At 34.6% G+C, this 27,814-nt stretch overlaps 2 protein-coding genes across 3 annotated transcripts; one reads left to right on the top strand and one right to left on the bottom strand.

Moving 5' to 3' along the window:
* The first annotated feature begins 442 nt into the window (after positions 1 to 442).
* Positions 443 to 23,208, top strand: LOC109076470 (protein EFR3 homolog B-like). 2 transcript variants are annotated; one of them, XM_042742570.1, is made up of 22 exons: positions 443 to 563; positions 7,457 to 7,533; positions 8,558 to 8,685; positions 8,775 to 8,925; positions 11,263 to 11,385; positions 12,394 to 12,542; positions 12,983 to 13,102; positions 14,359 to 14,437; positions 14,638 to 14,773; positions 15,579 to 15,740; positions 16,010 to 16,121; positions 16,283 to 16,334; positions 16,491 to 16,663; positions 17,049 to 17,286; positions 17,515 to 17,643; positions 17,888 to 17,955; positions 19,296 to 19,423; positions 19,625 to 19,716; positions 19,803 to 19,851; positions 20,826 to 20,932; positions 21,049 to 21,098; positions 21,270 to 23,208. In XM_042742570.1, exons 1-22 carry the CDS (start codon positions 458 to 460, stop codon positions 21,367 to 21,369), a joined length of 2,529 nt encoding a protein of 842 aa, XP_042598504.1. In that variant the 5' UTR covers positions 443 to 457; the 3' UTR covers positions 21,370 to 23,208. The 2 variants fall into 2 exon arrangements, with proteins under 2 accessions (XP_042598504.1, XP_042598505.1); XM_042742571.1 differs by lacking the exon at positions 443 to 563 and adding an exon at positions 1,370 to 1,705 and having other exon boundaries at positions 11,263 to 11,383; positions 12,392 to 12,542.
* Positions 23,207 to 27,469, bottom strand: LOC109076472 (pro-opiomelanocortin-1-like). The gene is made up of 3 exons (XM_019092167.2): positions 27,320 to 27,469; positions 26,905 to 27,044; positions 23,207 to 24,126 (listed from the first exon to the last, which is right to left on the bottom strand). The coding sequence occupies exons 2-3, from the start codon at positions 27,040 to 27,042 to the stop codon at positions 23,596 to 23,598; spliced, it is 669 nt and encodes a 222-aa protein (XP_018947712.2). The 5' UTR covers positions 27,043 to 27,044; positions 27,320 to 27,469; the 3' UTR covers positions 23,207 to 23,595.
* Between the last annotated feature and the right edge of the window lie 345 nt (positions 27,470 to 27,814).

Genomic DNA, 27,814 nt, shown 5'->3' with positions numbered 1-27,814 from the left:
AACTGGGACACATTAAACACACTTAATAAAACAAGCGTTAACAAGAATATGTTGTTACAAATGGCTTTAGTGTTTTTTAGAACCGGTTCTTCAAAACCAATTGTTCAGAAGAACCGATTCGCTTAAATCAACCAATTCGCGGAGTCAGTTAGGACAACTGACCTAAATTTAATGTCCTAAAATAAGATCTAAAGGTAACAAGAGGGATATAAAAAGCTGCTGGAACTCTATATAAAGATCCCGAGCCAAGTGAGTGAAAATGGGATGGAGAGAGAGTGCAACAAACCAATAGGCATGGAGGCAGGGAGGTAGGCTCTCATTAACATAACCTACACTGGATGAAAGTTTACAGGTCTAAAACTAGTAGTCTGTGACTCCCATGCTTTCCATAAAGGATTCAGATATAGAATAGGTTCGATTATATGAGTATATGTTATTCTCATTGTAATGCGAGAAGATGCCACTTCCATGTTTTCCGAATTTTTCAGGTCTCCCAGATTTGCCAAATCCAAGACGACTACTCTTGGATTACTGTACTCTGCTGGACCATCAGGTTGGAGGTGGTAAGCACATTATTTCACTATATATTTCTGGTTTTGTTGTTTTTACATGGTATTGTTTTCATTTATAGCACACGAGCACTTTATTATTTACATCTGATGTTTTGAAATAGCCTGATTCTGAATTTGAGTCATGAATTTTTGATCTAAGAATGCTCACACAACATTTAACAACTGCAAAAAATAGTGTTTGGTTTTTGGTAATATGCTGCTATAACTCAACCAGCTTTGTGTTTTCATATATAATACACAGTTTTGTGTCTAAAGCTGAAACACGGTCAGATTAACACTGAGCCATTTCACATGCCATGGATCAGACGCTAGAGCTTCGCCATTCAGCCCAGGGTAGAAAACACACAGTATACTATATTGTAGATATGGATTTTTTTTTCTTTAAATAAGGATTTATTAATATAATTTCATTTGGTTAAAAATAGTATAACCAAAACAGCCAAAAATGTCATTAATTAGACAAAGTGGAATTCTGTTCTTCTGATGTACACAACCCTTTTAAATCAAACGTAATATTAAAGTCTCTAAACAAAATCAGTCTTTTATTAGATTCTCTTTATAGCAGTTAAAAGATATCATGCATGTTTTATTCATTATGGAAACAATGCAAAAAAAGCAACAAAAATAACAGGCGACAATCAAATACTACTAGAGAGGATGGGCAACTGGAGGCGGGGTTCTAGTTGATTGACGCATGGCTGCACCAATTTATTCCTTCCCTTTCTCATCCTGTGTCTGCACCCTCTCCATCGCTCTAACGCCCTCCTCATCTCCCTCCCCCTCTGCCTTTCTCATTGTTGAATGGTCAGGAGGTGTGTGAATGTGTTCATCTTTGCTGAGGAGGGGCTGAATGCGTGCAGGAGTGTGTGTGTGAGTGTGTATTCATGTGCGTGTGTGTGCACCTGTGTGTTAAAACAGCATTGTTCCTGATAGAGGGAAAGCTGTGCCGTGCTGTTTGGAAAATCCAAGGTCATTGGAGCCCAGTCACATGCGCCATATGAGAGCGTGCATGTGTGATTGAGTGTCTGTGAGCGCGTGTGTCTCTCTCTCTCCCTCTCTCTCTGGCTATGTGACAGAGAAAGAGGCTTCAGGCAAAGAACAGAGAATTTCATCAGGTTTTCCATCAATGTACGGTAAGGGCGATTGTGTGAGTGCATGATTATGTGTTTATATGGTAATTCCCTGCCTGTGTTTTTAGGAAAGAAAGATTCATGTGCATCACAGGAGATTATGGCAGTGACAGCAGAATGATGCTGAAGCAACAGATTGCATGCAGTATTGCAGCTCTGCTCTATTTATTGTGCAAATTTAATTTCATCTTTCATTTCAGGCATCACCGACTTAGCTTCATCCACACTACTTTGCACCAAACACTCGAACACGCACTACTAAAACACACAGATCTACTGCAACGTTCAGTTATTTACACTAACTGTATATTTGCATGTACACATATTATATTTCCTGCTGTATTCATATTATTTTCTCTGACCAGCATGCATGGTTGAGGATGAGTCGAACGAGCTGCAGGCTGTCAGGTTGCGACTTTGATTTCTCACAGCGTGGATGCCTTAGAGATGTGCGACTGGCTTTAGAGCTTCAAAACCAGATCGATTACATTTTTAACAGCTTGACTATTTCACTCAGATTTTTCCACTCATGTCAGGTAAATCAGCTTTTTGAGAGAATGTAGGATCAAGTCAGTTATGTTTGCTGACCGATTATGCTATGCCTTTTTTTACTTAAAGAGTTCAAAAGATAAGTTAAACAGCAATGACATATCATGTTAATATTTTTTATGCTTGACTAGTATAACAAAACTAATTGACTTGACAAAAATATATTTGAAAAAAAATATATATACTGTATATATACAGTATCTATCTATCTATCTATCTATCTATCTATCTATCTATATATATATATCTATATATATATATATATATATATATATATATATATATAAATTAAAATGTATATTATCAGATTGACACTGAGTGACAAAATTTAATTGATAAATTAACTCATTTCACATGGTCAATGTTGCAAATATATGGATTTGTGGCCTAGAATCCCATATGTTACCAATCAAAAAATTTATGGTCAATAAGATTTTTTTTTTAATTAAGGAATTAATACTTTCATTCAACAAGAATGCATTAAATTGCTTACAAAAGATTTTTATTTCAATTAAAAGCAGTTAATTTTATCTTTCTGTTAATTAAAGAATCTGGAAAAAAATGTATCATGGTTTCCACAACAATATTAAATTGCACAATTGTTTTCAACATTGATAATAATGAGAAATATTTCTAAAGTACCAAATCAGTATATTAGAATGATTTCTAAAGGATCATGTGACACTGAAGTGAGAATTAATAATTATGGTGATGATGATGAAAATTAAATTTTTTAATTTTTTAAATATGTTAAAATGTTATTCAGTTATTTAAAATGGTAATAATATTTCACAGTATTATCTTTGTACTGTGTTTGTAAGCAAATAAATGAAGCCTTAGTGAGCAAAAGAGATTTTAAAAATATTAAAACATAAAACCAACCTCTTAACTTTGGATGATTAGTATATCATAATTTTATGTAACAAAGTTTTATTTTTTTTTTTTTTTTTTTTTTTTTAATTTTCTGAATTCTAAATTTTTCTGTTGATTCAAGCTTAAATTATATTTTGAATCCTAGATTTTTGGACCTCCCTGTGTGTTATTTAGATTTACATTTTGGCCACAACTGCATAATGGGGTTTTGGAGCATAATATGTAATGTTTTAATAGCATTACTGAAACACTTTAACTAAGTTTCTTCATTCTCATACGGAGTCCTGGGTATGCAAACAATATTTGTAGATTAACTAGATGATGCTCATGGAAGTAGAGCTTACGGTGACAAGGTTAAAGAAGTAAATGAATAGACTACAATATTCAACCTAGAATGAAGTTCCCTCTCTGTAGTTCTGCTTTTTCCCTGTGACACTTCCATATGAGAGTGAGTGTCTTTAATAGTGTGTTCTGTTTTGGGCAATTTGAAGGGATATGGCATCTGTGATGGCTGATGTGCTAAATATAGCTGTCATTTCAAGAAGCTCCAACAATTCAGCAGAACCGTATTTAGAGTGACTGCGTCATGACGAGATAGACAGCGCCCGGAGTCTGAGTTTTGTGTTTCGGAAAGATTGATTTTCCATACTGTAGACGCCATAACATGGAGTTTGATTCATTCACATGCATAGTGAGTTGTGTGTTATGTAATTTCTTACCAGAGCCTTATTAAAGCTGTATGTCATCTGGTATCCCTACCAACTTGGAGGATATCATATAAGCCCTAGTAGTACATCCGAGCACAACTAGTTCTTTATTATGACATAATCTTCTTTGTCACTGTGCCAGCTATAGCCTTTGTTTTGCAGCGTGTGCAGATGCAGAGTTGTTCTTGGCAACAAAGTATGTACTGTACTTACTTCCCTAGTGATGATGCTACCCTCCAGATATAAATTATTTAGTTGTTTGTGCTTTTTGAGCATAACATTATATAGTTATTTATTAACATTATCATATAGCAAGTTAAAATACTAAAGCTCAAAGCAGATACAGTGTTTTGGCCAGTGCCAGTAGATTGTGCCAGGTGAATAATAGAGGTGAGTACACAGCTATCAGAGAATTATGAGGGTTGTAAACCATGGGGAACTGTGAAGGTTATATTTACTTCCCTGTCCGAGTAACAGAATGCCAAAGCGTATGCGTTTTATAAATGTAGCTAATACAGTACTAGTAAAGTAGTCCCTGTAGCTTGTGTTTGGAGCTCGGATTTATGAACTTAATATTTACCTCTTGCTTTACTTATGATTATGTTGAAGGGATGCTCATCTTGTATGGAGCTTGGATTTATAAACTTAATATTTTCTTCTTGCTATGCTGAAGGCCAGGGATGCTCATCAAGACCTTCGTTTTTGGGATCACAAATGGATAGATGATTTTGATTTCTTGCAAACCACCTGGTTGTCTGTTGAAAACATACATGTAAATGTTTGTTCTTCATTCTTTGTCTCCTCCTTGTCTTAACATTGCCTAATGATTCACTGACAGTATATTCATGAATGTGGCAGATGCTCCAAAATATCTCAGGAGAATTCACGCTATATTTTTTTATTAGGATTAACTCTCTGGAAACTGAGCTAGACTAAGAATGGTTAAAAAATCTTAATAATTATTTAATAAAAAAATAAAATAAAAAAATATTTATTATTATTATTATTATTATTATTATTATTATATAAATTAATTATAACAATAAATAAATAAAATAAAATAATATTTTGTATTATTTGTTTTGGCTTTACATCAGTGACAAATAAAATACAATTATTTAAACAAAAAACAAAATATAAATATCTTGTTTTAATGCACTAATATTTTACCAGTTTATTTAATTTCCATTAATAATAAATAAAGGAAAATATAAACAATAAAATATAATTAATAAATAAAAAAACAAAACATTTATTATTATTATTATTATTATTATTATTATTACAAATTCATTCATAAAATTAATACATCTGTTTGAATAATTGTAATTATTTGTTTTGGCTTTAGTTCAGTGAAAATAAAAGCCTTATTTTAAGTACATTACTTTTAATAATTGTAATCAATTGTCTTGGTTTTAGTTCATTAACAATTATTATGTCTTCTTTATATCACATGATATACTATATATATTTGTATTTTTTAAAATATTTTTATTTTATTTTATATACATTTGTTTATTTGCAAGACATGGCTATCAGTCAAAACCTATTAAATCTATTGTTTTGAAAGTATTTTTCCAAACCAACAACTCAATAGTAAAACCACATGTCAATTAAAATGCACAACAGTCTGTGGTTGGTTGTTTGTTGTGTCATTTTTAAGTGATTACAGTGATTGCAGTCATTAATGACCCTCTTTTTTGACTGCAGAATCACTCTGGGAGTGAGAAACGGGGAGAGCATGAGAGAATCTACTGCAGTCTTGAGTGTGTGGGTGGAAATATTCAGTGTCGACTGTCAGGGTTTTTCTTTTGCTTCTGCTTCAGTTGCTTTAGGCGAAGAGGTGCCACGCTAAAGTGTCAGAACACTAGCAGGTGTGCCAGTGTGTGACTCACACTCCAGCTCCTCTCCCGTCCATCCAATCACAGCAGAATTGCCAATCACGATCTCAGTAAACGGCAGATTGACAATAGCTAGTCAGACAGCAGGCTTGAGTCAATAAACCTACGTCGACCTTGTGTTGCATTTGAGTTGTGTAAGTTTTGTAGACTGATGCTCTTACTGATAGATATAAGACAGGTAGTTTAATATCTGTCTGCTCTATCATATCCTTCTATACACACTATTTTGCTCGTATTGCTCATATGGTGTTATTTGTGTATGATATGATCCTTAATATTTGTTGCCTTTGTCAGCTTTGTGTGGGTGGTTGAGCGCTGCTGTCTGATCGCTCCACCTGCTCTGGTTTGTTTACTTTCCTCCATGACGGCTCTTTCACTATGGTAGTGGTGTAAACAGCCTCGTCCTTCCCAGGGGTCCTGCCAAGGTGCAGCTTCTGACTCATCCACCCAGAAGGGGGTTTGTGTGTGTCTGAAAACCATGTTTGTGGAGTTTTAATTGGGTAGTTGACAAGCAACAGCATCAATATTTTAGGTTATGAATGTATAAGGAAGAGTGTGTATTTTAGATTCAGTGACTGGTCAGTTTCAACAATTTTAATCACATTTTACCTTCCTGCAGGTTGCTTAAATATTCATTTTTAAAAGTACATATATTGCATATTTATATAATTGCATATAATAACATATATACATATTCCATGTTGTCTCTTTCTGTTAACATGAACTCATTAAAACATGTATAATTATAAAAAAATAAGTTGTTTAAAATGGATAGATGGGGTATATTGGAGTACATTGCAAAACTGCTGTTGTTAAGGTTATCTCAGTGTTGCTATTATTAACTAAAACCATTAAATCATTTTCAGCCATCGAAATTAAGATGAAATAAAATATAAATATTAGATGAAAAACGTTAAAATTTTTTTAATTAAAACTAAATAGAAATAATAATACATAAAAATGACAAAAAAACATTAAATGACTTAAACTTTAATTTGAATTTAAATGTAAACTGAAGATGTAAAAATAAAAGCAAATTCAAAATATTAATATATATTATAGTATAAAAATAATACTAAAATAACACTGATTAAACTATTTTAATAAATGCTGAAAAAACTGTTGTTCATTGATAGTTCATATTACATAAAACAGTAACTGTTGCATATTCAATCTTATTTTAAAATTAAAATTAAAATATTATTATTCTCCTGAAATCAATGTCATCAAATTATTGACAATTGATAAATTATCCTTTTTATTTATTTATTTTTTTTTTTACAATGTGTCCCTTTATATGTCTGTATAAGCCTTTTATGGGCTTTCAAGTGCCGGTTTAAAACCAAAACAATTCTAAATGCTTTCAACAGATTCTTTTCAAATCCATTTAACTAGCACACCAAGCTGCAGACGTTTCCTAAATACAGATAAATGCCTTTCCCCTGAATCGACTGGCCTCACTTACTAGATTACAGAACACAGGTCTAATTCATTTAATGTGTCAATGCAATAAATAAACCTCATGTTGAGTATAATTACAAAGACTCTTAATCAATACTGCCCTACATCCCGGAGATGAGGTAAACAAAGGAGTCTGGAGAGATAACCTTCCAAACTTCCTTTTACTTCACATGTATTATTTCTCTCCTTGTGTGGTCCGTTATTGTGTTAGGGTCTTCTTTTATATTACTGCCGCTCTAACTGACTTTCTCTCATTGTTTCAGGTGTTTGTGGATGCTGTGGGGCCCTGAGACCCCGTTATAAGAGGCTGGTGGATAACATCTTTCCTGAGGACCCTGAGGTAAGGTCAGATGAAATAAAAGCTGAGCCAGAGAAAGGGATGCTTCAATAGGTTTGTAGTGGCTGTTAGTCATAAGTGATCAATGCAGTGATGTAGACATGGGCTTTCAGTGGTGACATTCATTAGTTTTAGAGCCACTCATGCTCACCTGATTGCCTGATTTAACAGACAAGTTGTCTGTTTCATGGATTTTCATGCTGGGGTTCGGAAAATAATAGAGAAAATAAAAATAATTTACAAAAGGTATTTTAAAATGAGGAAATAAAGTGCGGTTTTGTGGTTAATTTCTTACAATGTGCATATTTTCCATATTTAGCTTGCTTAGTAATCTGAAAAAAAAAAAATGTTAATAAATTTCAATCCTTAATTACACAGAAAGCAATTTTTAAATAGAGAGACTGAAATTATTATCTTGTAAAATGTATCCTTAATCTTTATTTACTTTTTTTTATTGTTAGTTTGAATTAAAGTAATTTTTATATATTAAAGTGTAGTTGTATGCCACTTTTTTTTCTGTTTCCTTTTTACAGTTTTGGAATGATTTTTATTAGTAAAGTTTAAATTGCACTAAAAAGGTTTATCAAATATTGTAATATTGGGAAGAAAAATAAAAAAATATAGATAGGTGTTATAATATGATAATACTATAAAATAAATTAAAAGAGTTAAATGAAAAATGCATTGATAATTTAATGCAAATTATATAACAGGTTACAAATAAAAGCCTAATTTTATAAAGAACCCCTCGTCACATATTGCACCAAGTGAGGTTAAAGCACAAAAATGGAAATTGTTTGAATCTGTCTGTCTTCTGAATAATGAGACAAGCTTAAGAATCTTTATTAGGATCTGCATTAGACTCAGAATAGAAGATAAATTATCTATGGAAGATTCTATTTGGGAAGAGAAAAATTGAAAAATGATTTTATGGTTAATTTTTCTTCTTATGCCTTTCTCTAATAGGCCTCTTTTCAATGTTCTCTTCCTCTCTGTCTGTCTGCCTGTCTTGTCTTTTTGTGTAAAGGATGGTTTGGTGAAGGCTAACATGGAGAAGCTTACTTTTTACGCCTTGTCTGCTCCGGAGAAACTAGACCGTATCGGTGCCTACCTGTCAGAGAGACTATCCAGAGACGTCGCCCGACATAGATATGGGTATAAACAAAAAGTGGAAGAAAATGCATTGATTGTTTCTGTCTGGCTCTGTGATTTATACCTGCTATAATAATCTGTATGTCTCACAGGTATGTTTGTATTGCGATGGAGGCATTGGACCAGCTGCTGATGGCCTGTCACTGTCAGAGTATAAACCTTTTTGTGGAAAGTTTCCTTACTATGGTGCGCAAGCTGCTGGAAGCAGACAAACCCAATTTACAGATCTTGGGCACTAACTCAGTGAGTGAAATTTACTGCGTTTACTCTCTAGTGAAATTCACTTACAGCCCCTATTGATGTAGTTACAGATTTAGAATGCCATGTGGAAATGATCACTTGATAAATCTAGCTTGTGTCAGGCGTATCTGCAGTACACTGCTGCATCAACACCATGGGTTCAGGTGTCAGTCTTGCAGTGATCTCGGAGGATCAGACCAGAACAAGAAGTTTCAAAAGCTCAATCCACTTGATTACACAGAGTGCAAAGCTGTAACATTTTGGCTTCACCTCAATCAAGCACATCCAAACTATATTAAATATAAAGTCCTCCATGCCAATCAAATCCCCACAGTGTCACATCTCCTACATATATATCCTCATATATATATGTGTGTGTGTGTGTGTGTGTGTGTGTGTGTGTGTGTGTGTGTGTGTGTGTGTGTGTGTGTGTGTGTGTGTGTGTGTGTGTGTTTAATAAAAAAATAAATAAATACATTATTACATTATTTCAATATTTTAAAAAGTGATTTATTCCTGTGATGACAAAGCTGAATTTTCAGTCTTTGTCTAGTCTTAAAATAAAATGTATCCTCAGCAAGGATGCATTAAATTGTACGAAAGTGATGTTTCAAAAGATTTCTATTTAAAATAAATGTTGTTATTTTTAACTTTCTATATACTGTTTATGTAGTAGTGCTGTCCAATGATTAATCGCATCCAAAATAATAGTTTTTGTTTACATATGTGTGTACTGTGTATATTTTGTTATTGATATATATTAATACACACATGCATGTATATATTTCAGATTTTTTTTAAATGTTTTTATATTTAATATATTTATATAAAATATGAATTATATGAATATAAATATATACATGTAAATACATGTAAATATTTTCTAAATATATACTGTATGTGTGTGTGTGTGTGTGTGTGTGTGTGTGTGTGTGTGTGTATATATATATATATATATATATATATATATATATATATATATATACATATTTATATATAAAATGTACACAGACATGCATTATGTAAACAAAAACTTTTATTTTGGATGCAATTAATTGTGATTAATTAATTCTGTATTTAAATATTGCACTTATTCCATTACTTCCCATTTACCTGAATTATACAGGCCATCTTCATTCAGTATAGACCCCTTCCAGCTAATGTTATTTCATTTGACACGACAAGCTTTCAAAACAAAGATGAATTTATCCTTTATATAGTAATGTGAAACCTCAACACGGTCTCTGAAAGCTTTCCACTGCCCAGCCCAACTCATGCTTATGGGAATATTGAGAGTTCTCATCTTCAAAACCGCTCACATCTGATGCTTCTAAAATATAAGGGCTTAAAGATTAAAAAGAGATTACTTTCACAGATAGAGGCCAGATGGGGCAGGGCTTACAGCGCGGTGCCCACAAATGTTGAAAGCTGTGCGAATGTTTAGTGTTCATCTGAGTTTAACGGCGTGACAGTAATCTGTTGGTTTTGTGTTGGTGTGGTACTTTAGTGTGGTCAGTAGTAGCACACTGGATAACCGCTGCTAATCTCAAATCTTCAGATATCCTAATCAGGAAGATCCTAATATGTTGTACTGTAATGTACATTAACTCCATAAATACAGATAAGGATACCTTACAGCAGTGGTTCTCAACTGCTTTTGCTTCAGGACTACTCTGGACATCAACATATGCCTGATTAGCTTCTATAAAGTAACAGGTGAATTTACACAAAAATAATGTAGAGTTTGATTGGATGTGCTGTCTTTGACAAAATGGGACATTTTTCTCTTCCCATTTAGATCTTTTTGCATTTAAGCATCATTTTGCCCCCCTCCCAGACATTTTTTTGGTCACAACCCACCAGTGGAGAACAACAGCCTTACAGTACAGGTTGTTGTATTATGAAGCATTAAAATCACTTTATTTAGTCCATACATTTACATTTACATTTAATCATTTAGCAGACGCTTTTATCCAAAGCGACTTACAAATGAGAACAATAGAAGCAATCAGACCAGCGAGAGAACAACAACAGTATATAGGTACACATCCATAGAGGATGTGATACAATGTAAAACAAACAAACAAAAATATTATGTACATGTTGGTGCATTGTAATAAAAGTTAAAGTACTTGCATTTAATTAACATTTGTAGTTACAGTGTTAACTTTACACCCAACTGTAACCCAAGCCTTAGCTAACCACACCTCAAACTCATTAGCAGTAAATGTAGGAATGTTTCAGAACAACATTATCTTGTTCTGTTAGTACATAGTAGTTAAGGCCACCTAATATAAAGTGTAATCAAACTATCTCTATTTTTCTGCTTTTCTCTTTAAGTTTGTGAAGTTTGCAAACATAGAGGAGGACACGGCATCATACCATCGTAGCTACGATTTCTTTGTGTCGTGCTTCAGTGAGATGTGCCATTCCAGTTATGAGGATCCAGATATTCGCACAAAGTGAGCACCTCTTTCCCATATTTTTAAAACCCAAAATTATGATTGTTGAAAATCTAGTTTCTCCTTGTTTTTTGGATTATACAGTTTTAAGCATAATCGTTCACACTTTATTTTTAATTTAAGATTTCTGTGGTAGTATTAATAAAAGGAATGTTTTAAATACACAATAACCAGGTTTATATTATCATCAAAACATCCTATTTGTTTTAATCTCATTTTAACAAATTGAATATTACTTTCTCCACTGCTAGCCATGTTTAATCATGTGCACACTTTTTAAACTAATTAAATATAACTGTTTTTTACAAATGAACACATTTATGGCGATTATAAACAATTCGAATAAATGCATTTGGAAAATATGGTGAAGTAAAATAAGATGCTATAGATAATAATAAATCATTGCATGATTTTTTTTTTTTTTCGCAATCTTAGCTGGTTCTTAACCATTTAATTTTTGCTTTACTGAAAATTATGGACAACATTAAGTTTATTAGTTAAGGTTAAAAATGTTTAGTCCAAATGGATGGAAAGTATATATCCAATTCAAAAACAAACATTTAGTAATAGTACATGTCAAATTTATATTATGAATAATAAAAATAATGTTGTATATAATAATGTTATTAATTAAATAGTATTAGCCATAATTATGACTTACTGTGAACATTAAGGCTTTGAAGAAATAGAGCAATAGGGATATTCAAAAAGGATATGCATGAGTATGTGCACGTGCCTGCGTGAGAGTGTGTGTGGGTGAGATTTAGCCTCAGATACTGATACAATTTAATATTTTCTGCTCAGGGATTGAGTAGAACAAGATTAGAAGTGATATATTCTGCTTTTGATCTAAAAGGAAACATTTTTTTTTCTTTGGGATTTAATAATTCATACATCAGGGGGTGAACTGCACCATGCAGTGCACATTAATAAAAATAGCCATATATATATATAAATCTACATGTCTCATAAATGTGACTGAAGTTGACTGTTTGGGTTGTGTGTGTAGATTCGTATGGCAGGGATCAGGGGTCTTCAGGGGGTGGTGAGGAAAACTGTCAATGATGAACTGCAGGCAAATATTTGGGACCCTCAACACATGGACAAAATCGTGCCATCTCTCTTGTTCAACCTCCAACAGGAAGAAGGCATAGAGAGGTCTGAAACACACTTACATGCTCGCATACACACATGAAGAGACATGGACACTTTTAGTCTAATGGAAGTGTAAATTTTCCCTCAGAGAAACAGTGTCTTGCTAATAGCTTTTTCCAGTCTGTGTGATTAAGCTAATGAACTCCTAATCGAATGCTAATGAAAACTGTGTGATATAACAGTAGACTGACTACAACTGAGGTGTCAGACTCTCAAGTGTAATAAGAAAGTCATTTATTCTAGAAGCTGCTGTACTAAACCCAAAGTCCTGAGGGGCAGAGGCAGACCACGAAATCTGAATTGAACCGTGCAATGAACTCCGAACCATAAAACTCTTCACATCTAATAAATGAAATAACTGACCACAAGTAACAGTACTGCCAACAACAATCAGCCTATTGATCAGCCCTGGTTTATGTTTGTTTTATGATTCTTATTGATAGGTCTCCTTCCCCAGAGACAGAGAAGGAGAGTCCAGTGGAACTGACAGAGAGATGCTTTCGAGAGCTGCTTGGACGAGCGGCCTACGACAACATCAAGAACGCTGTGAAACCTGTGCTCATGTGAGTGTTTATGCGCTACCCTGATCAGCCACAAGAGGGCAGCACAGGGACACATTTCTTATCTTTTCAGTTCATTTTATACAAGTAGTTATATGAGACGTATATTTTAACTATTAACAATTGTTTTTTTTTTTTCATTATATATTTTATTTTAATGAATAAGGGGCATACATTTGACAATAAATGACTATATGAATTTAGCATTATGGTGAAATTAATGATCATGCAGCTGTTACTAATTGACTGGACTACTTATTATAATACATGCAAAACAATGCACATACACTACCATTGCAAAGTTTGGAGTCAGTAAGATTTTTAAAGAAATGAAAAAGATTTTAAATTGTAATAATATTTCACTATATTACTTATTTATCTTACCAACTTCAAACTTTCGTGTAGAGTGTAAATGGGATAATGACATGGATGCTTGGATGAATTATTAATAATTGAACTCAACAGAGGTTTCCATTTATACATATAAATTAATTTATCCCATTGTAGAATGTCAGGACGAGGTTTTTTTTTTCACACAAATGATACCCCTAGTAAGTAATATATTTACAATTTTATGTATTGCATACCAAGTATAGTTCAAATCTGTTAACATATTTACTGACATAACACTCGAGACTTACTGATGTAAAAATTATAATTTAACTTTATTTGGAGTAATACTTGTTCACGTTTCTTAATATTAAGCCTAAAATGTGTTTTAATGTCACTGTTGATGAGGACTGTATGATCTTTGAATAATATCATTCTTTAAATGCAAGATATTTAAAGTGTACCTGAAGTATATTTGCAATAGGTGTACTTTAGCACAATCAGATATACTTCAATATATCTTTAGTTGGACCTCAGCACTACTTCTGCACAGTTAAAGTGCATTAAGCACAAAATTTGTTGTTCCAATTTAGCAGACTTCAAGTATACTAAAAGTACAACTGCAGGGTATTTTTATTATGTATGTATTTGTAGTATACTTAGCATGAAATGAATGTTTTGCAAATGCATTTTATTATATTTATTTTTCACCAGGGGCACTACAGAATTGGAAAGGAAATGAAGAAAAAAGATTAAACAAATTGTCCTCATTGTTAGCCTAAAACATACTTCACAGTAAAAGTAACTGTAGTATCTGTTGTCACAGTGCAAGTGTATTTATTTTTATTTTTTTGACCTACTTTGTCTGCTGTTTCCTGCTCTAGTTCTATTTGCTGAAGCTAATCATTAATTCACTTGTATATTTCCAGGCACCTTGATAATCATTCACTCTGGGAGAGCAAAACATTTTCAGTGCGCTGTTTCAAAATCATTATGTACTCCATTCAGGTAGGTACAAACAACTCTGCTGAAATTTGATTGTGAAAGTATCTTACACAAAATACAATGCAAGACACACTTGCATTGTAGAGCATGGTCATTTGCTACTAAATAATTACAGTACGTGGTGTTTGTGGACATATCGAAACATTTTTAAAATACAGTAGTGTGTTACTGTAATATTAACTCATCTACGGTTCCTTTTACAGTCCCAACATTCACATCTGGTGATTCAGCAGCTGTTGGGCCATTTGGATGCCAACAGTAAGAATTCAGCCCGAGTGCGTGCTGGGATAGTGGAGGTGATCTCAGAGGCAGCTGTCATAGAGGCCAGTGGATCCATAGGTAACAGACCATCTTTAGACCACTAGAGGGAGCACTAAAACCATCTCAAAAGACAAGCATTTTATAGGATTTATTTCTAAAAACACTTGTCCATATTTGTTCTTTTATTACTTTTTTCTTTCAGATAAAAAGTGATATACACACTGCTTATTTCATATGTATCAAGTGTTTATATGTTTGACAAATAATTTATACAGTAGAAATCAGACGCATGGACAATGTTCCTTAAAGGCACAGTTCACCCCAAAATTGCTCACCCTCATGTAATCAAGATCTTTGGAACAAGATATTTTTGTTGAATTTTGAGAGTTTTCTGACCCTGCATAGACAGCAACGCAACTGACACGTTCAAGGCCCAGAAATGTAGTAACTAAGGACACTGTTAAAACAGTCCATGTGACATCAGTGGTTCAACTGTAATTTTATGAAGCTACGAGAATACTTTTCGTTGACACGGAAGTGATGATATTGTTTAATTAATTCTTTTTTTTTTTTTTTTTTGTGCTTGGAGGATATTATTTGTTATTATTAGTATTAAGGTTGAACCAGTGATGTCACATGGACTATTTTAACAATGTCCTTACTACCTTTCTGGACCTTGAACATGTCAGTTGTGTTGCTGTCTATGCAGGATCAGAAAACTCTCGGATTTCATCACAAATATCTTAATTTGTGTTCCGAAGATGAACGAAGGTCTTACAGGTTTGAAACGACATGAGGGTGAGTAATTAATGTCAGAATTTTCATTTTTGCGTGAACTATCCCCTTTTATTTAGTTTCGGCTCTGTGCCGTCCCTCTCCACAGGGCCCACAGTACTGGAAGTGTTTAATACTCTACTGAAGCAGCTCAGACTCAGTGTGGACTATGAGCTCACAGGATCCTACGACTCTTTTGCAAACCTGGGCTCCAAGGTCATTAAAGTACACGAGGAGAGACAACTCCAAGAAGCTGTCATCAAAACTATTGGTGGGTGAACAATTGAATGTTTGTGAGTGAATCTGACAGTAGTAGCAGTTAAATATTTTTGTAAAATGACCGTGGCTAAACTATATAATTGTCTTGGCTCAGATGAATAATTTTCTACATAGCAGTGCTTAGTTTAATATCAAGCCACATTGTCACTCTTTAAATTATAACAAAATTTGGATTTGGTAAATCTTGGTATTTAAGTCTTTTAAATAGATAGATAGATAGATACTGTGCATGATCCCTTACTTATCTTTCTTTGTTCACAGGCTCATTTGCAAACACACTGCCCACCTACCAACGGTCAGAAGTCATGCTGTTCATCATTGGTAAAATTCCTGTGCCAGGCATGTATCCATCTCTGGGGTCGGCCAACACCGGGTGAGACAGGGTTACAACCTAGACTTTATCAATTAGACATGTTTACGATGTATTTTCTGCTGGCACAAAATGAAATGCAAATTAAACGCTAGCATTTAATAAGATGAATGCTAGCGTTGCAAGATTGTATTTTGTCAATAAGTGTCTTTTTCTGGTTTCAGGGTTGAGGGCAGTAGGATGATCCAGATTATGCTGCTGAAGTCTCTGCTGCAGGTGAGCTGGTTTGTGTCAGTCATGATGTCCCGCTGTGCCATGCGGAGAGCATTTACTCCCCCTGCTGTTTCATGATATCCACAGTTGCTGACGCAGTCTAAACCGTCTGACGGTCTTGTGTGCCTTGAAACATCAGTCTCTCCGTTTCTCATTTAGGTAACAGCAGGATTCCAGTCGACAAACATTTTGACGGCACTTCCCACCTCATTCCTGGACCCGCTCTTGTCCTTCACTCTGATGGAGGACGCAGAGATCCGTCTACTTGTTCTTGACATCCTCATCAGCATCATTGATCGCCATGACAACCGGCACAAATTCTCCCCTGTCAGGTTGGGGCGCACTGACACACTCGAAAAAACTCTAGAAATCTACAATTTAGAAAAAAAAAAAAAAATATATATATATATATATATATATATATATTTTAATATTTTTTACAGTGTACCTGACACATTTTACATTTACCTCTGTATTGTAATGCATGAAGTACTGGTTAAAATGTTAAAAATAGTTAATACATACCATGGTAGCTTTTGATTAGTTAGTGGTTAAAAATGTATCTTTGCTTTCATACATTTCACAGTATGAATTGCTCTTATTATATATGTTTTAAAAAATTATATTATTTAATTTCACAAAGTGTTTTGCTACAGTAGGTCCTTGAGATTTACCTGAAAAACATTTTACGGTGTATTGTTCTATTGTTTTCAACAGAATTATCTCAGATATCTCAATACTGAAGTTGAAAGTAGACAAGTGCTCAAGGCAGGATAACCTGTTCATGAAGAAACACAGCCAGAGGCTGTACCGCCACATTTACCTGGCCTGCAAAGAGGAGAGCAGCGTCCAGCGGCACTTTGAGTCTCTGTATACGCTGCTGGGGTTGATCTGTGTGGAGCTGGCCAATGAGGAGGTGGTGGTGGACCTGATCCGACTGGCTTTGGCATTACAGGTGTTTCTCTCACCTCTGTGATATGTACATGACTGTGGGGCTAAATAATTATGCCAGTGGACACATAGGGTCATCATAATGATATAATTAATATACATTTTAAAAGCCAACATAAGTCAACTTTTAGTTCAGCATCATCAGAGTGATAATAAAAGTGTCATCAAAGTGTCTATCAATACAATAACAATAGTTCTTTTTTCATTTCCCCTGATGCGTCCTCTTCCTCAGGACCTGGCCTTGACTGAAGAGGCTCTTCCTGTATACAACCGCTGTGCCATCCACGCTCTGTCAGCTGCGTACCTGAACCTCATCAGTCAGCTGACCACTGTGCCCACCTTCTGCCAACACGTCCATGAGGTGAGCGCTATCTATCTATCTATCTATCTATCTATCTATCTATCTATCTATCTATCTATCTATCTATCTATCTATCTATCTATCTATCTATCTATCTATCTATCTATCTGTCTGTCTGTCTGTCTGTCTGTCTGTCTCTCTATCTGTCTCTCTGTCTGTACATCCATCCATCCGTCTATTCACATGTCTCTATATCCATCTACTCTATCTATAAACCTATCTATCTGTGTGTTTCTACCCACAGGTGATTGAATCAAGAAAGAAACTTGTCCCTTTCCTGCTGCCAGAGGATGTTCTTGTTGAGAGCTCAAAGTAAGCAACACTCGTAGGCGGAGTTTAGGGGGGGTCATATAAAAATGTGGTGGACTGAGTCACTGCTGGCTGAATTGGACAGGCGATTTTCACATGAAGCTTATTTTTTCCCCTTCTCCCAAAACAGATTATACTATTGCTTCAGCTATTAAAATGGTTCAGTTTTGTATGCAATGGCAGAGTTAAAATATTTAATTTTGTTAATGTTAATTTAGTTAATTTAGAAAAAGGTTTGGAGCATTTTTGTTCATAAATATAAATTTTTGTTTTTTAATGTAACGACCAAGCGGCCAGCGACGAGTGAAACTGTTTGATCAATAGCCTAGCCTTCTCAAATCATCACGATTTCTCTAAAATAAAATCTATAGATTTAAAATAGTTTAAGCATATAACAATGTTTAAATGTTAAACCTAGATAAATGTGTGCTATGTCCAATGGTTTTGCGCAGAGAGTGGAAGATAAAGTGCACTTTGCAGGACATGGAGGCGCCAGCATAATCACTTGCATTTTTTTCAGTGGATACGCCATCATTTTTGTTCATAAAAGTATAAGACTCAAGTAATACATCATTCGTAACTGTAAAGGGTCTACTTTTTTGTGTGCACTCAGAATATCAACAAAACGTTTTGCTTTTATAAAGTAAAGAAAACAAACATGATGCACTTTCTGCCGTCTCACATGCCTCACAGACATAAATATATCTATAGAAAGCTTTAAATTACCACTTAATGAAATAAAACAAATCAACTGGAATCAGTTTAACTGAAAATTTGTCAGAATAGAGATGAAGAAAAAAAATAGTGGTCATCTATGCAACTCGGAAAAAGAGGCAGCTTTTCTGCATTCGTTTTTTTTTTTTTTTTTTTGTACAGCAGTTATTGTTCATTGTAATGTATTTTTAATGTAGAATATGTGTGACATAAATACATGAAATGCAGAACATATAAAAAAGTGCTTGTGGCTCGCCTACCAGCATTAAAAGTGAAACTCTGCTTATGGCAACACTTCTATAGACTGTTCAAAGTATCACAGTGTTCTTCTCACCATTATGAGAGACAGCTTTTATGTCATAGTTCACACTAACAAACCAACGGAAGCGTAGTTCTCAGTTCTTACAAATATATGTACTGAGTTAAGAGCATACTGAACAGTTTTTATGCAGTTCAGTGTCTTTCGGTTCACTATAAGATTATTTTCAGCTGTGATGTGCTGAGCAAAAAAAACCCCCCCAAAAAAACCACAAAACATTCAGAGACCTCTTATCCATCTGGTTTCTACTACCTCAGAAAAGTGCATCCATATAAAGCTAAAGAATAGCTTTAGCCTCTTTCTCTTTCAGGATCCCAGAGAAGCTGGAGAAGGTGGAGGGAGAGGTGCTGTTTGTGCAGGCTAAGATAGCAGAGATGCTGGGTGGCAGCGGATACAACACAGAGAGACTGGCCACTTCATACATCCCACAGATCACAGGTCTGACCCTCAGCCTGAGCTTTAAATACACTGAAACAGGATGTCCTGTCATATTTTTGCCTTTCTTGATACAGTGTGTTATCATGAGACATATAAAGTGAGGGCATTTCACATTTAAATGTTATAGTACAGCTGAGTTTTTTTCTTGAATTCTTCATAAAACAGTACATTACAAAAATATTATTTTTGTAACTAACGCAGATGAAGACAGACTGTCTAAGAGGAAGAGTATTGGAGATACCGTCTCCCTGCAGTTAGAGATGGAGTCTAGAAACAGTCCAGAAAAAGAGCAGGTAAGACATCCTAATCTTCATTACATGTGTGTGTGTGTGTGTGTGTGTGTGTGTGTGTGTTTAACCTATGTTCGGTGTCTTTACAGAGATCCACAGCAGAGCAGATAACGTTTGAAACTCTTAAACAAGCCATTGGTAAGTCTCTTGCATGATTTCAGTCTACTTGCATTAACATTGTAAATACACTACCGTTCAAAAGTTTGGGGTCAGTAAGATTTTTTAAAAATCTAAATAATAATTTTATTGAGCAAGGATACATTAAATTGATCAAAAGTTACACTGTTACTAGTGCTGTCAAATCACTTAATCGCGATTAATCTTCCAAAATAAAAGTTAGTTTTTACATATTTATATATATGTGTGTGTACTGTATATATATATATATATATATATATATATATATATATATATATATATATATATATATATATACACACACACACACACATACATGCATATATTTAATATATACAGTACACATACACATTATGTAAACACAAACATTTTTTGGATGTGATTAATCGCAATTAATCGATTCATTAAAGAATCCTAAAAAAATATTCTAAAAAAAAAACTATTAGGCAAAACAACTGTTTTCAACACTGATAATAAATAATAAATGTTTCTTGAGCAGCAAATCAGCCAATGAGAATGAGTTCTGAAGGATCATGTGACACTGAAGACTGGCATAATGGCTGCTGAAAAAATAGCTTTGCCATCACAAGAATACATTTTTAAAGTAAAAACAATTAAATATATTAAAATTGAAAGCAGTTATTGCAGTTTTTACTGTATTTTGATCAAATAAACGGATGACTAAGTAAGAATGAGAAATTGAAAATCATTTAAAAAAAACATAATTTTAAAACATTTTGATAGTACTGCTACAGAACTGTCGCTCTGATTAATGATCTCTATATTATTATAATATTATTTTAAATAATCCTTATTCAGTAATTACAAATGACTGGTAAGGTACAAAAAAATGTGTTAGTAGTAACATCTCTAAATTGAATTTAAATAAAAAATTTAAAAGAGATTTTTAGACATTTTCTGTGCTGGATTTTGTCAGTTAGCACAGAAGCACCTGTATTTGTGTGTTTGTTCAGGAGACAGCGTGAATGTGGAGGAGCTGGAGAGAGAGCGCAGAAGGCAGGTGGTCGAGAGGTTTCAGACCGCCCCGTTTGAGGAGATAGCAGCCCACTGTGGGGCCAGAGTGAGTCCAATGCCTAGCAAGCGTACACACTCTAATGTTATCATCAAAAAGCACAACATCTGTTCTTTTCTTTTTTCATTGTGCATGAACCCTCTGTCTGTAATGTTTCTCTCTAGGCTTCCCTGTTGCAGAGTAAACTCAACCAAGTCTTCGAAATCACAATCAGGTACATAATATAAAACTGTAACATTTAATTTTTTGTAAGTATGAATGTATTATGTAACAACCATATAAAAATACATAGAGTAGGAAACCCCTACAGTGGAAAAAGGCTGTATTGTCTGTCTCATGTGATTGACACTTGTTCCATCTGTCTTTCTCTCTCTCTGTTGGATAGGCCTCCACCGAGTCCGTCTGGCTCTGTCGGGAATGGTCACGGCCGGACCCGCTCCGTACCAGTCTATGAAATGAAGTTTCCAGACCTCTGTGTATATTGAGAGACCCCGGAGCCCTAGTCACCACATACAGCTGTTTTCATCGCACTTTTATCACTCCTTCTTATGTCCAAGTGTAACTCTGTTTCTTCTAAACTGTGTTCTCTAGTATAATATCAGACCTTAGATAAGGATTATGGCTGTACTTTATCCTGAAGTCTATTTATGCCAACAAAGACAAACAAACCAAGAGAATATACCATATGTTGGTTAAATATGCACTTAGTCTAGATGAAAAACGACAAATGATCGTATCTTGTCTGAGAGCGTAGAGAGCAGAATGAGGTTTTCATGGTTAGGTTATTGTGTAAGCGTGTACAGTCTGTTGTAATTGGTTTTCTTGCACAACTAAAGAGTAAAGCTGCCTTAAATTTAGTATCTTAAGAACATTTGTCCAAGAATGTCCCAAATGTGTTTCCAAAAACTTTTTTTTTTTTCACCGTGTGGGTTTAGCTAAATACAAGCTTTGTTTGCATGTTTAAATCGTCTGTACATGCTGCAATAACAGTTGTATTTAAAGCAATAATTATTGAATTTTAAAGTAAAAACTCAAGCTGAGGAAAAAATACAGCAAATACTAAGTTTCTAGTTCAACTCAATGCAGTATTCCAGTCAGAACTGATGGCTTAATGATAAAAAAGCAAATGTGTTATAGACCTGTATCATTATTGATTATACTCTTGCTGATGCAGTTTCATACATGAAGGGTTTTTACTTGCGTGATGTTTGATTATTTGATTGTAACCAGAGTGAATGAATGTTATCATTGGTGAAATTAGCAAAATTTCACAGGCAAAAAAAGTCCATTGTTTACTGGCAATGGTGTCACAATGTATAAAGCACAGTACACAAAGAAATCACTTTCAAACCAAGCAGATTTTTGCGAATTTGCGTAACCAATTTGAACTCATTGCGAAATCTGCTTGGGGTAATCTTTTGCTCTGATGTGAAATTCCAGATTGTATGTATTCGTATTGAAATGACTGTTTGCTATATTCTCTTTCAAACCAAGCAGCTTTCTGTTGGCCAATGCATGAAAATTCTCGTTCACATGGATTCCTGTTGAGATAATGGCATTTTGCCTGCAGAATTAAAAGGTAAATGCTACAGAGGTAAAAACCTTTCCCTAAAAAGGTATAACCCCTACTTAGGGTCTAAAGGGATCAATTATTTACCTTTTTTTTTTACCATGATTTGTGCATTTCATTTGACACTTATACAGTGACGAGTCCTTTACTTAAATTTGTAAATAATTTCAAGATTTTGTTGTCCTGAATTTAAACGCAGCACTTTAATGCTCACTGTGTAAAATGTGGTGTGTGCTGGAAAATATACTTTATGTTGTGCAAAATTTCATCTTTTATGGTGTGTAATCTGTTGTCATGTCATATTGTTCCGGTTCCACATAAAAACATGGATGTTTTTAGTTCATGAAGTAATTTTTCATGTTCTGGTATTTTATTTTATATTCATCTTTGGGGATACCTTGAATTTATTTGCAAGCATAAAAACAAAAACAAATTTATATGGCTATGATGGAATATTTTAGACTGCTTACATGTGAGGTGATTTTGCATGTATGAAATTGTCAGCTGCTGCATGCACTGGGTGTTTTGTTTGTGCTTTTACCATTTTTCATTGAAGTGAGATCATTACAACACTGTGGGCCGTAATAAGTCAACTTAGTTCCTGTTATGTGTTTAGATGCCGTCACTGTAAAAGGATGAAACTTCAGAACTGTGTTCTGTGAATGTTTGCCTTCATGAAATCAATAAGTGATGTACATATGTGGTGTGAATAATAAGAATATCAATTAAAGACTAATTTTATGAATTCAAAGTCTGACCTGTGTTTATAGCTTTATTGGCAACTGCACATACGTCTGAATGATTCTAATGAATGCTTGTTTCTCAGAAATGAACCGTTTTGTTCTTTTCTGCTTGAAACAATCATGTCACATTTTCAAAGTTTACAGTATAATACATTTGAATAAATGATCTAAAATGCTGTTTCTTTAGCCTCTAAACCAGTATTTAATCGTCACAGCATTTCTATGTACAGAATTCAGAATTTATTGTTGAATACAATGTGAATAAACTCTAAGCATCAAGAATTAAGTGCTACTGGTAACACCACCCACCCTCTTTTTGTTTACAATGCATGATAAGATTGCTGGGAAGAAAGTATATTAAAAACAATCCCCTATCCACTCCTCCCATTAAAACCCCCTCACTTGTCCTTCTTCTGGTGCTCTTTGTTTATGACGTTTTTGAAGAGCGTGAGAAGGGGTTTCTGACTGCGCTCGTCCCAGGACTTCATGAAGCCTCCATAGCGCTTGCTAGCAGGCGGGCCGCTCCAGCGGAAATGGTTCATTTTGTAGGAGCCATCCTTCTTATCCTGCTGGTTTAAAGCGCCCTCCTCTTGAGGATAATCAATCTCGTTTGTAGCCAGCTCGCGCCTCATCTCAGCTGGGAGAGTCTCGGTGGATTCCTCCTCCACGCCGTTGGTGTACACCTTGATAGGCCTGCGCTTGCGACCCACTGGCTTTCCCCAGCGGAAATGCTCCATGGAGTAGGAGCGCTTGTGCTCGTGCTGAGGGCTGGACTCGGGGTCCATTTGCTCAGCAGGAGCGAGGGCCGCTGGGGACAGGGGCACGAGGACCTCGGTTTGCTCCAGCTCAGAGGGAGGCTGCAAATGGCTTTCTCCAGGGTAGACGGGGGTTTCATCTGTCAGATCAGACCTGCATAGCTGTATGCAGTCTTGGAAAGAGCAAAAGAAGAAACAAGAGAGTTTTACATTTTCAAAAAAGGAGAATGTTGTGGTGTTGCTGTGCAGCATCATGAGAGGTTTTTAAACAACTTAATGAGTGAAAAATCCTGCACACTACCAGTTTTCAAAACCAAACTGAATTTTATACAAGAAATCTGATCAATCAGAGATAAATAGACCAAAACCAAAAAATAGTATACTTCAAGTTTATTTTATTAAGTATACTTAAGTAAAGTTCAAGTACATTTTTAAGTATACTTTATGTAGCAAGTATACAACCATACTTGTAAGTGTACTGATTCAATACTCCTTGGGACTAAATTGGCCCACTTTCTAGTATATAAAAGTATACTTTTAAGTATAACAGTAGCAAACTTTGAGTACACAACTAGTTTACCTCTATGTTTGTAGTTTGTACTGCAATTATACTAAAAGTGAAGTTATAGGTATACTAATAGTTTACTAATTAAATACTTAGTACACTTTGAAGTATAGTCTCAGTATAGTCTCACTACTAGTTTAGTAGTTTTATACTGCAAGTATACTCGTAAGTTTTCTTTAAGTGAACTTTACTTCATACTTTAAGTATACTACTATGTCCCTATTTAGGTTAAAACATCCAAAGAAAGAACAGGGCATCTGTTTGTAAACAAAAACATTAGATTCTAGCTTCATGCAATTTTTTTTTTTTTTTTTAAATACACTTTAATGTTGGTAAGTTTCATAAAAAATAAAGAAATAACATTTTGAACAAAAAGCTGAAAAAAGACTATGAATTGGATTCAGAATGATAATGAAAATGTAGATGGAGTCGATCAACACCCCAAAGCTTGACTTTAATTATTACCTCTTCATCGGTCGACATTTTATTCCATAACGTTACAGTTTTGATGTGGTTTCATGTCAGATGATCGTGTTAGATTACATGTGTGAGTATCTGTTTGCCTTGTCCAAATTCCCTCACTTGTGGTCTTAGTATTTGATCACTTTACTACTTATATGATGTATTTCCTGTATTTGGCCCAAGTGTTCAAGTGAGGATGAAGACCACAAGTGTGTGTACAACTTTTCATTACCTGATGGGACACACTTTAATTTCTGGTGCTTCTAATTAAGTGATAAAAAAGCAGTTGCAAATGATGTCCAAAATAAATATAGGCTACTCTCCTTTGCACCAATAAAACATGTAGCACTTTGTTTTACTACCAAATTATATGTAATATCTAATTATTATTAATATTTAACTTACACTGGAAAGGTTTCCATGATCTCTCGCGATCTGGGCAAAAAGCGATTTATTTCCACAACATGATGGGATGCACTAAGTCTTGAATACCGCTCTTGAGCGGTATTTGAGATAGTGTGGATTTATTGTGTGTTAAGGGCACTGCGCTTTGGCGTTTTTAAGATCTGGACAGTCTTGCGCACTTACTTCCTGAAGCGTGCACGCACTCTCAAGTGGCCAAGACCGCAAGTGTGGGTAGTTGGACAAGGCTCTTGTTTTTTTTTCTTCTTCACTTGTGTTTTTTTGGAAATTTTGTACAGAAGATGTGTACTAGCGCCATCTACCATATAGCAATGAAAACACGGATTTTAGGAGCACAAGTATAGCTCAAATATATATAGACTTTTTGTAAGTATAAGTCAAGTATACTTAAATGTCATTTTAAATATATTTCTGAGGTGTACATAAAGCCCATTTCTGAGAAGTACATAAAACGTAAACTAAAAGCATACTTTCCTATTTTTAGTTTAAAAGAAGTATACTAATAGCACGCTTGAATAATCTTTTTCGTAAGGGCACCTATTATGTTTTGTTTTTTATTTTAACCTTTTCTTTTGTGAGTAATACAGCTGTTTGTGCATGTAAATGGTCCACTCTAAATGTAGTTCATTTCTTAAACAGAAAACGCTTACACAAAATGTTTGGTAGTCTTGCCATTATTTCTGTGACTACTCCACCATGTTAAAATTTTGCATAATTCCACCTACTGGCTGCTTTGTTATGCCTGCAAAGAACTGCTAAGCAAATTTTCCTATTTTGCAAAGAGCTCCTTCAGCTGTTTTTTCTCCCCCTAGCTATGAGGACTAAAAAAAAGTTGTATAGTTGTATAGACTTCCAGTACAGATGCCACCGGGTAAAATACTGCTACAGTGTCTTATGAACCCTTGCCAGTTGAATGAGCTCAATTATGGTAAGGTAACTTAAATTTTTTGGCACATGATCTAAGCCGCTGACCAATCAGATCAGATTGGGCTTTTTGGAAAGGTGAGTTTTAAAGAGACATTAAATTATTTTTTAATTACGGTTGAGGGTGATTATGAGCTTGTAAATTAGCATAATATGGTAATGTAAAAAAAATGGAAATTGGTGGAATTATTCATAAAATGGTCAATATGAAAACAGAGAACAATACAAATGCAAACAAATGAAATACAGCTGGAAATAAAATCTTTTAAACTATTAAAAAATAATGTAAAGAGTTGATTATTAATGTACAGTGTTCTTTTAAATTATTGTCAAAGGTTTTTTTTTTTTTTTTTTTTTTTTTTGCCCTTTTGTTTGGCATCTGATCACTTAATAACTGCACACCTCTTCTCAGCAAGCCACATGAACTGTTCTCATTCAGGGTTGTGGTTTGTTCAAATGCCTAATCCTAAACAATTAGCAATCATGATGTTAGTCTCACTATTAATCAATAAGATTGAGCTGAAAGAACAAACATTAGCAGCTACGTAGTCATGTGTGCAAGGTATATTGTAACTCACCAAGATGTTCTCATCAGTGGTGAGGTCTCTGCAGCGGGCGTCCTCCATACACTGAGCTCTGACTTCAGATGCAGCCGCACACAGAACAGCCAGAGCCAAGAGCCAAGCAGGACACAGCATCCTCTCTCCCCTCACCATGTCTGATACAGCACAATGATTCATGCCAATATTAATTGCATAGCAATATTCACATTTATGCATACTCAATCACATTTTAGGCATGCACAGTTATGCAAAGCATTATTTAAATGCACAGTAGAATTAAATGAACAAAGAAAACATTGTGAACAGATTGCATGTCTGTGAAATAATGCTTTATATTAATAAAATAAACATAAATACGTTAATTATTATACATTGCAAAAATTGAAAATATATAAAGCTGAACCTCAGTGGATGATTTTTTTTTACCCACCTGTTGTGCAGAAAGTGAGCCGACCGAAGTTTTTCTCTCTGAGGATCTCTGATCTGTCTGGTTATGTGTGCGTTTGCTTGTCTCTGATGTCTGAGACCCTCATCTAGTCATCTTTTATAAGCTACCTGTGTGTCAATTCCTCAAGGCCACCGAACTCTGTCACTTTTAATGGGTGGTGCAGGTAGGAAACCCCGGCGCATCATCTAAGGTACGGATGAGTAATCCATCAGAGAATGTCAGTCAACAGTGAAAAGACAGTTGTGAATGAGTGCAGGATTAGGATCTTCATTCAGGTGTCTATCTTCTCAAATCACGATAGTTTTTCCCATTACGTTTAAGGGCATATGTGTCGGTTTACATGAGTTAGGCGATTAAAGGTTTAAATTCACTCTAAATTAATTATGGGGCATGTTTTTTTGTGTGTGTTGGCACATAGGTGCTAATCTTGTGTTGAAATGAATTGGAAGGTAAGGGATTTGAACATCCGGGGTGGTA

This window comes from Cyprinus carpio, chromosome B17 (genome assembly GCF_018340385.1).
Source record: "Cyprinus carpio isolate SPL01 chromosome B17, ASM1834038v1, whole genome shotgun sequence".
In the NCBI taxonomy this organism is placed as follows: domain Eukaryota; kingdom Metazoa; phylum Chordata; class Actinopteri; order Cypriniformes; family Cyprinidae; genus Cyprinus; species Cyprinus carpio.
Note: the sequence above shows the minus strand (reverse complement) of the source record. Positions and strands in the feature narration are given on the sequence as shown.

Excerpts from the sequence above, each read along its gene's own strand:
- LOC109076470 (XM_042742570.1), top strand. The coding sequence starts at position 458 with ATGCCACTTCCATGTTTTCCGAATTTTTCAGGTCTCCCAGATTTGCCA. Across the intron at positions 16,122-16,282 it reads CTGGGGTCGGCCAACACCGG|GGTTGAGGGCAGTAGGATGA; the intron begins GTGAGACAGGGT and ends TTCTGGTTTCAG. Across the intron at positions 21,099-21,269 it reads GTCTTCGAAATCACAATCAG|GCCTCCACCGAGTCCGTCTG; the intron begins GTACATAATATA and ends TCTGTTGGATAG.
- LOC109076472 (XM_019092167.2), bottom strand. The coding sequence starts at position 27,042 with ATGGTGAGGGGAGAGAGGATGCTGTGTCCTGCTTGGCTCTTGGCTCTG. Across the intron at positions 24,127-26,904 it reads CCACTGATGAGAACATCTTG|GACTGCATACAGCTATGCAG; the intron begins GTGAGTTACAAT and ends TGCTCTTTCCAA.